The 9,744-nt window shown below is 41.9% G+C and overlaps 1 protein-coding gene across 1 annotated transcript; it reads left to right on the top strand.

Annotated features, from left to right (window-relative positions):
- Nucleotides 1-275: 275 nt before the first annotated feature.
- LOC120738006 (myosin light chain kinase, smooth muscle-like) lies at nt 276-9,177 on the top strand. Its single transcript, XM_040039009.1, has 17 exons — nt 276-521; nt 1,064-1,210; nt 3,186-3,338; nt 3,437-3,571; nt 3,996-4,040; nt 4,132-4,262; nt 4,350-4,506; nt 4,589-4,897; nt 5,020-5,116; nt 5,215-5,418; nt 5,610-5,827; nt 6,495-6,618; nt 7,520-7,672; nt 7,830-7,959; nt 8,084-8,165; nt 8,339-8,479; nt 8,718-9,177. The coding sequence occupies exons 1-17, from the start codon at nt 371-373 to the stop codon at nt 8,921-8,923; spliced, it is 2,583 nt and encodes an 860-aa protein (XP_039894943.1). The 5' UTR covers nt 276-370; the 3' UTR covers nt 8,924-9,177.
- The last annotated feature ends 567 nt before the right edge of the window (nt 9,178-9,744 follow it).

Below are 9,744 nucleotides of genomic sequence, written 5' to 3'. Positions count from 1 at the left end.
ATTTCCTAACCTCTCTTAGTGCCTCCTTTGTTTTCTGTCACATGTGTTTCTGTCTTTCCTTCTGTTCTCGGTGCAGAGGGTCAGTGGGGGCTGGACATGTGTGCTTCTAATTATCCGTCTGATAAAACTGACCTTTTTCCTGTGAACTTTGGAGCAGAGGGGGAGGCAGTGATTTCAGGGGAAAGCAGTGGCTCCTCCTGTTTGCATCTCAAAGGACGTGCGAATGCAGACAGGGTGAGCATGCAACACATCAGATTCACACAAGGATTCTAGATGGAGCGAGCCTAACCGCAACTAAGAGAAGAAGAGGAGGCCTAACAGATGAGTGCCTGATCTACAGCTGCTGACTTGCTATCATCTGAAATCAAAGATGGACCAAGATGGGAAGGCACCAAAGACTTTTGTGTCCACCTTACGATTTGCCCTCAAGCCTCAACCGAAGCATCAGAAAGAGAATGGACTGGGTAACATTAAGAGGAAGTTGGTGGGAAACAACAAACTGAGATTTTCATCTGCATCAGGTAAGGCCTTGAAAAAGATGTGAAATGTTAACTTTAGTGCATTTGAACTAAAAAATAGAACATGTCTCACCGGGTGCACCCCTTTTGTCTGTGTTTTAACTAAAACTGTCACAGAGCGCTGCAAAGGACAAGAAGAAGCTCTACTTTGTAAACTGTATAGACAGCCCGCCACCCCCTCCCCTCATCCCCCTAATGTACACAGTCTGATGGCAGTCCTCCATCCACTGGCAGCCACCCATTTCCCACTCTGCTGGACATTCCAACACCAAAATAAACAACTGCAAACACACATTTTTAAAAAAAAACACGATATCAAATTCCCCACTGCTCACAGCTGTAACATGTGTTTATTACTCAAACAGCAGATGAACTGAGACTCAGTGGAAGATAGTGATCTTCAAATACATTTTTGGCAACACACACACACAAAACACGAGGCAGTGATTTAGGGTTTGATAAGATGCTCTGTTCTGATTGGGTCAGTGACAAGCAAAAATATGTGAAAACTAAACCCTTTGTCTTTCACCTTTTTCTTTGTAAAGATGCCAAACAGGCACAAGTTCAGAGTTTGGAAGCACCTCGCTTTGAAGAGCCACTCAGAGACTGTACTGTCTGTGCAGGAAGTGATGCTGCCTTTAAAGGTGTTATCACAGGGAGCCAACCGATGAGCATTTCCTGGCTATACAATGGTAAGTGACTGATTACATGTAGGAGATGTTGTACTTTATTCAAGTCCAGGTTATTGTAACTTTTACAGTAATCTACTATATAAATTACAGTTATTTACTGTAATCTGGAATGCAGGAATTGACTGTATTTTTATACAACTTTGGTACAAACACTGGAAACACACAAAATACTGCATGATCAGCCTTTTGAATTGATTGCTGATTGATAATTATTGACAGAAATCCTTTATATACTGCTGTTCTGTGGAAAGTATTGGGCCACCCCTCGAAATAGGTGCAGTGATTTAGTGAAACATGCAAACATACAGTATACAGTATGTAAGGGGAAAGTTTTCACTTTTATTCTTTAACACAGCATTCTTGTTATAGCTTTAAGCAGTCTTCAGGAATAGTTCTCCGGGCTTCCTGAAGGACATTCAAAGCTCTTCTTTGGATGTTGGCTGCCTTTTGTTCTGTTCTCTGTTAAGATGATGCCACACTGCTACAATAATGTTGAGGTCCAGGCTCTGGGGAGACTGATAGACTGATGATCTATGATGAATAGTGTTCCATTGTGTGTTTTCTATTCAGATATGCTTTCACACAGCAAACCTTGGGGCCCTGTGTGGGCCATCATGGGCATGTTTGCTTGGCAGTGTGTTTGGGATCGTTGTCACGCCAAAAAATGAAGTTGTCACCAATCAGGTGCTTTCTAGACGATATTGCATGATGGATCAAAATCTGATGGTACATTTCTGCATACATTATTCCATCAATTATGACAGGATTTTCACCACTGCTGGCTGAAATGCAGCTTAAAACCACAGCAGAGCCTCAACCATGCTGTAGACACTCACAGTTGTATCTCTCTTCTTATCTCCATACACACTGACCATGCTTTGAACCAAACATTTCAAATTTGGATTCATCACTAGATAAGATTTCTTGATTTTATGTCCATTTCTTGTGTAATTTGTGTAACTTCACAATTTGGCTTCTTGACAGCCACACTTCCACTGAGACCATGTCTGATGAGACATTAGTGAACACTGGGTGGATCATTTGAAAGGCGAGATGCCCTCTTCGGTCCTGTGCCGGGGCTTTGCTGGATTTTTTTCCCCCCGAGAACTTGATTTGTAACATCCTTTTCATATGAGATGGATAGTTGTGTAGAATTGCCATTTCTTCTTTTCTATTCTTTTGAAAATGGTCAGGTGCAAGGACTTGACTGACTCAGTTGTGCAATGAGTCTCATGTCAGAAAAGCAAGTAAAAGATTTGAAAGACCTTCAGGAAGCCTGGAGAACTATTGCACAAGATCACTCTAGAAAACAATTTCAAAAAAATCCAGCTTCTTGGAAGCAAAATATAAAGAAACGAGGGGTGGCTTGACACTTTTTCACAGTACTGTATGACTCATGTAACAGCCGTGCATTTCACTAGAGTGGTTTGTCTAGAATTTCTGGTAAATCCCCCCAAAATCTAAGAAAACACCAGCAGACATAAAAAGCGAAAGTGATTTAGGCCCTGAAGAAGAGTCTACAGATTGGCTAGAAATATTAAGAAAGGAAAATACAACACTTATTTCAAATATCACCCAAAACAGAGAGGGATGGTCAGATAGAAGAACGACAGAGTTAGACAGTGGTACATAAACATGTGGGGAGTGAATTGTGTGGAGAAGAAAACCATCTCTTGGCATAAGTAAAGGGTAATTTGGAGTCACCTGATCCAGCTCTAACTGTAAGTTTTATCAACACGGAAAGTTTTGTGTCTAATCTTAAAAGTAGAGTGGGAGTTTGTCTCCTAAATGTGTCTCTGGCTCCCATTCTACTTTTGGAAACTCTAAGACCCACATGGAAGCCAGTAGTCTGAAAGCAGAGAGGTCTGTTTGAGATAACATGATACTATGAGGTCTGTTAACTAAAGCAATTATATAATAATTAGTTCAAGCATTTCAGTACAACTGTAATAAAACCATACTTGTTCATGTTTAGGTGAGAAACTGCGTTCGAGTAACATTTCCTTCAAAAACGGTGCTGCATGTCTGAGCCTGACCCGGTGCTCACCTAAAAATGCCGGGAGGTACACCTGCATAGCTGAGAATCCTGCAGGACAACAGTCGAGCACTGCTCTGTTACATGTCAAAGGTAACATCAAGTCCAGTAAAGCCACTAATAATCAGCACAGCAGCATAGAAATGATCTGTTTACAGTGAGCCTGATTCACTCTGTTAACAATGAAACAGCAACAAAGGAAATTCCCGGAACAATCAACCGTGAGCTGCGCAGTGAGGTCACATTCAAGGCTGTGTCACATGAAAACGCTGAATTGTTCCCAGTTTCGGCAGGGGCAAGGCAAAGCAGAGAAGAAAGGGACAATGGTAGGCTCAATGATGACCACTTGTTTAACTTCCTTAAAATCTTTTTAATGTTACACACGCATTAAAATCCCCAATTGTTCTGCTTTTATTCCTGCCATGAATGCTATTAATCCTGTGAAAATAATGCAAATTTATAGCAAATATGCTCATGATAATAGAGGGCAGGGAAGAGGAAACATACATGCCGACAAAACAAACAAAATGTTGTGTGTTTGGTTTTTAAATTTCAGTTTTAAGCAGGCTGTAAGTAAGAACTGTTGCAGTCTATCCCATTTCTAGCATGTGCTTATTTACAACTATACAAAAAATCTTGTTTGCCAGTTCAACCAAACATGACTGCTTCACTGCCATTGGTTAGTTCCTTTTTAAAATTCTCACATGATAGCACACCTGTGAATCCAATCTACTTCCTCAATCTCCACAGATTTTAGAGAAATCAGTCTTCAAAACCAGGTACCAACCAGTAAAGGTAGGAACCACATTATGTATTGAACAGCACTTAGCTCAGGCTTTATTATTATTTTTTTTCTTGGACACAAACTAGCTCTGCTTTTCTTCAGGGCCTCCTGTGGAGTTTGTAAACCCACCAGAGCAGGTGGAGGTTCGAGTAGCTGAGCAGGCCCTACTGCGCTGTGAGTTCAAGTCCAGCTCTCTCCCTGTAGCTTCCTGCTGGATTTACAACAGGGATAAGGTAAGAATGTTAGACTGGTTGTTTTTTTTTAACATTTTATCCATAACTTTGTCTTACCTTTACACTTCTGCCCGTCTCTGACTCCAGGCTATATTCGGAGGACAGCGGATGTCAGTCAGGACCACGCCAAATCATAGCAGCGTGCAGATTTTTCATGCTGATCCAAAGGACGCAGGCTCCTACACAGTCATTGTACGCAACAGAGCAGGCTCTGCTCAGCACACCATCTCCCTCAGTGTTGTAGGTGAGATAAATTCCTGACATGAATGCCCACAGAGAGACTTTGGATATTAGCAATTTCTCAAAAATGTTAAATTTCTCCTCAGACCGACCCAATCCGCCAGCATCCCAGCCTGTTGTTTCCCAGTTATCCACTCAGTCCCTGGTTCTGTCCTGGTCTGGCCCCAACTACGACGGCGGCACGACAATTTTGGGGTACATCTTGGAGGTCTGTAAGGAGAGCTCGGACAAATCTGAGAGCTGGACTGAATTAAGTCGTTGTAAGAACACATCCTACCACGTCCAGTCAGGACTGGAGCCTCTGGGACGTTACCGCTTCCGAATCAGGGCTTATAACTCTGCAGGAATCAGTGAACCGAGTCAGGAGTCTGGTTGTGTCAAGATGGCAACTGCCAGTGAGTACAATATCTGCATGATTTTTAGCAAAATTTGATTTTGTTTTTATTTCCTAAGTAGTATTTTGGTGGTACCGGTTGCGAGATGTCTTTTTTGTCATTTCTTTTATTTGTGTTAAAAGAGCAAAGGAAAGCGGAGCCTGAGTCATACATCATCGTGACCCCTGACACCCAAAATAAAGTCAGGGACCACTACAATGTGCATGAGAAGCTGGGAGTGTAAGCATCTCTAAGTGTGCATCCATATCTAACACTTTCAGTCGTGAGGAATTAGAACCCTCCCTTAATGTTTTTGTTTTAAATGTTCACATTTCCAGAGGAAAATTTGGTGATGTGTACCGGATAACCCAAAAAGAGACGGGTCAGGAGTGTGCGGGGAAGTTCTACAGATCTCGGACCATGAAAGAGAGGAAAGCGGCTCGCAAAGAGATTGAACTAATGAACAAGCTTCACCATCCAAAACTCGTGCAGTGTCTGGCTGCATATGATAGTCGTTCAGAGATGGTCATGGTCATGGAGTAGTAAGTCATCTTAGTTTAGTAAAAGCAAACCTCTCTATTGTAGTGGGTACACTCCACTTAAAGATATCATTAGGGGATTTGTGGTGGTAGAAGGTATTTTACGAGAGGTTAAATGCATTACATCTATTAGAAGTTCAAATTTGATGGTCACATACCATTGCATGCCCCTGAATGGTTATTTGCTTGCCTAGCATCGCAGGTGGCGAGCTCTTTGAACGCATCGTGGATGAAAACTTTGAGCACACAGAGCCCACCAGTGCCCGCTACATGCAGCAGATCCTGGAGGGCATGCAGTATGTTCACAAACAGAATATCATTCATCTGGACCTCAAACCAGAGAACATCGTCTGTGTGGATACAACTGGTACCCGCATCAAAATCATCGACTTTGGTCTGGCTACTGAACTGGGTGAGTTTGATACTAGATTTTGAAATGTCCTACTAGGTACAGAAAAGAGAAAAAACTTGCATAACTGGTTGGTATATCATTATCAGTGCACAGTTCAAAAGGGGAAGGCCTTGTTTATACTCTTAAGACACATATTGCACATAGTGCTAAAGACCAGACCAGATGTTTCGATTTGGATGAAAGAATGCCACCGCTAAAGGTTTTTCATCATTCCTGACAGAGTTTTCTACTCATAAATGTATCTTCGTACGCTTTTAACCTCTTGAACTTTGCCATGTTTTAGTTTGAAAACGCAAGAAGAATAACACAGCATGCATGAATGAAGATAACACCAGGGAGTGTCTAAATTCCTAGAGATCTACAATGCATGTCACATCCCTACAGGTCTTTAAATAGATAATTGCCGAGCTGCTACTTTAACTCAGTAAAGGTATCAAGGCATGTGGAGCGAATTCATGCGGGAAATTTCAGCGTTTTTCTCCAGATGCAGCAGCTCCAGAGTGGGTGGTCTGTTTAGAAGTGATTAGAGCCTTCTGTAAATAAGTTAAAAGAAACAAATATCATCTGCAGCTCTGTCGATGTAGCTCAGGAGGTAGAGCAGGTCATCTTCTAATCGTAAGATAAGTTTGAGAGTGACATTCTGAAAAACTCTTGTTGTCTTCTTCAGAGGAGGGTAAGTCGCTGATGGTGATGCATGGCACGCCGGAGTTTGTGGCTCCTGAGGTTATCGGCTATGAGCCTGTGGGCCTGGAAACTGATATGTGGAGCATTGGAGTTATCTGCTTCATCTTGTAAGTAAAACTGCAGTGAACCACAATAACAGACTTGGACGCAGAACACCGATTTTATGTTTGTGTCAGTTAAATTTATTTCAAAGGGACAATGTACACATGTTCCTGGCATCCTGGTGCCGTTATACATTCTTCTACAATTGAGTCTAGTGGCATCAGTGAGCCATCTACTGTTGCTTCCTTGGTATGAGCCCTAACAAGAATGAATGGGAAAAACGATATGAATGTATCTGCCTTGAAGCAGATGAGCTACAGTGGCAGAAAACAACACTGAGTACCATTCCTACCAGCTAAGTGCAAAAAACCTGAGGTACAATTTGCACAGTGTCACCAAAAAATTAGAAAAACATTGCCTGATGCGATCTTATTTTTTACTGCAACATTCATATGATAGTAAACCACATGAAAGTATTGATCCATCCCGTGCCTTGTATCAATACATCAGGCTGGTGCTGTGATAGTGTGGAGGGCGCCTTCATACCAACTGCACATCACAGCCTACCCATTACTTCAGATGTTCATCCTTCACACCCTGAATAAGCACGAATCACCTTAAACTGGTTCCTTGAACAAGACGATGAGCTCATTGTACTCAAACGGTCTCCATAGCCACCAGATCTCAATTCAATAGAGCACCTTGTGTTGGAAGAGTAAAGTTACATCACGGATGTGCAGCCAACAAATCTACAGAAACTCTGTGATGCTGTCATGTCAATATGGACCAAAATCTGAGGAATATTTCCGGGACCTTGGTGAATGTATGCCTCAAAGAATTAGGGAAGCTCTGCAGGCAGAAGGGGGTGCAACAATATAATACCATTTTTGGGTAATGGAGCCTCAAATGAGGATGTGTAATTTCTGTGGAAGCTTATTTGCTTTCATAATATTTATCCTTGTCTAGACTCAGTGGAGAATCACCCTTCCAGGGAAACAGCGATGCTGAGACTCTTGCTCTCGTCACTGCTGCCAGCTACGAGTTTGACCCAGAGAGTTTTGAGGACATCTCTGACCAAGCTAAAGACTTTATCAGTTCCCTGCTGCAAAAGGACCGGAGGTTTGAATGCCTTTGCCTTTCCCCATCAGAAACATCCATTTGTAGTTCAATAAATTAAGTACTACTAAACCGTCTGACCAACTGTGAATATTAATATCACTGACATTTCAGCAACCACATACACTTGCTCCTTTATCTCCATCCACTTCGACTCTAGACGCAGACTGTCATGTACCGAGGCGCTTGCCCATAGCTGGATGGCCTCTTTCACCCCTCTAAACCGCAGGCCCACCAAGTCCCTCAATAAGGAGAAGATGAGGCATTTTCTGGCCAAGCGCAAGTGGAAGGTACCTGTTTTTTGTTTGGTATTTTTTGTATTTTTTTAAGTACTCCTATCAGTCCTCAATAATCTCAATGCATGTTTTCAAAAGGTTTGGTCAACCAATTCTATTTTTCCTTTTAAACTTCTAGAAAACTGGCAAGGCTGTTTTGGCCCTAAAGCGAATGGCTAACCTCACCAGCAGCCCAGTCTCTGCTGGCAACTCCTCAGAGGGTAAGACGGATAAAGGGACACACACATACACACAATAGCCTCCCATGTCCTAGATCTGCATGGATGTGACAGATGAGTCGCTGTTTCAGACTGTCACTTCAAGTTTAGCCTCTTATGATCAGTAAAGCCTTGTTTCCATGTTATTCATCGTCATCATCCGCACTCTCATGTAGAGCCAAGCTGGAGCCAAGAGGCAGAGGAGGCCATCCGGTCGCTGGATAACCAGCTCCAGATTGAGCCTCATTTCCAACAGGCCCTGAAGGACGTTACCCTCCCTGTAGGAGCAGCTGCTCAGCTGACATGTGTTATCAATGGTAGAGTAACAGATTAACACATGTACAAAGAACAACGTAGGCCTACAATCAATATATGTAGTCATTTATTTTTAAACATGTACATTTCTCAATTATTAGAAAAATACCTCAGTCATCACAAGTCATTAGCACAAACAATAAATTAATCTGCTCTCTGTATTTGAGGATTTTTTTTTTTTTTTTTTTTTGTCTTGTTTTGTATTCTTTTGGTGTAAATTTATATTTTTTCCAATCCTAGGGTATCCGCAGCCAGAGGTGAAATGGCTTCACGATAAGAAGCCGGTGCCTGAATCTCGCAGAGCGACCATAGAGCATCATGGAGAGGGGCTCTGTTCTCTGGTTCTGGCTGATTTGAAGTTTTCTGACTCTGGGGTGTATGTATGCAAGGCCAGAAACAAACTGGGGGAAGCAATGTGCTCTGCCAAACTGAAAGTGCGACCGTAACAACTTTTCTTCATTGCAAAAAGGACCAAGCTGAATTTTTGTCTTGTCGGTATATGAATGGACAGTCACAACCTCCTGATTTCACGTAATTTCAACGCAAATACACGTGTGTTACCTTGTCTGCTGGATAAGGTTAGTACAGATGCCAAAGTAGTTAGTAGTGCACTCAGAAAATCTGTATTTATGTGTTCAGCTACTAATGCACAAGGTGTTGTACTGATAGGTTATGTTTGTCTTTCTCCTGTGACTGTAATCACATAAAAACGTGTACATTTAAACAATATTTAGCTGTGTAAAATGTATTAAACACTGAAGATTTTAAAAAGCTGACTTTTTCAGAAATAAATGTTCTAAAATAACTCATGAAAGTTTTTCACATTCAAAGGATGTATGCATTTATTATCCACCATTAAAGTGTTCGACAGACGAAGTGATAAACGTAGATTATGTTACAAACCAATGTTCTGATAGGAAAATGTTGGTCTTGGCTTTCATGTAGCTACTTTTACTCATACCTACCCAAAATATTCTTGCAGACCAACACACCTTCCTCCTGGCACTCCCCAATGGCAGTGGTCTGCCCAAAATGACAATGTGCGCCACAATACCTCCCCTTACATTGGAAGCAAAAGCAACACCTTGCCAAAGCAACAATCATCAGGTAGTTACTGACCTACAGATGCCAAAACGTGCAACTGACAGTACACCCTGTAGATATCCTTTATCTATGCCAGATCTGTCAGAGGGAATCTGTGCAGCATTCAACAGCTAGCTTAAATGTTGTCTAAATTGGTAATGATGCAAGCGTCTGTGTGTGACAA

The sequence above is a fragment of the Simochromis diagramma genome, unplaced genomic scaffold (assembly GCF_900408965.1).
Source record: "Simochromis diagramma unplaced genomic scaffold, fSimDia1.1 OVJJ01000402.1, whole genome shotgun sequence".
In the NCBI taxonomy this organism is placed as follows: Eukaryota; Metazoa; Chordata; class Actinopteri; order Cichliformes; family Cichlidae; genus Simochromis; species Simochromis diagramma.
Note: the sequence above shows the minus strand (reverse complement) of the source record. Positions and strands in the feature narration are given on the sequence as shown.

Coding starts and splice junctions, on each gene's coding strand:
- LOC120738006 (XM_040039009.1), top strand. CDS start 371: ATGGACCAAGATGGGAAGGCACCAAAGACTTTTGTGTCCACCTTACGA. Junction 4,041..4,131: donor CCAGGTACCAACCAGTAAAG/GTAGGAACCACA, acceptor GCTTTTCTTCAG/GGCCTCCTGTGGAGTTTGTA. Junction 5,117..5,214: donor GTGCATGAGAAGCTGGGAGT/GTAAGCATCTCT, acceptor TCACATTTCCAG/AGGAAAATTTGGTGATGTGT.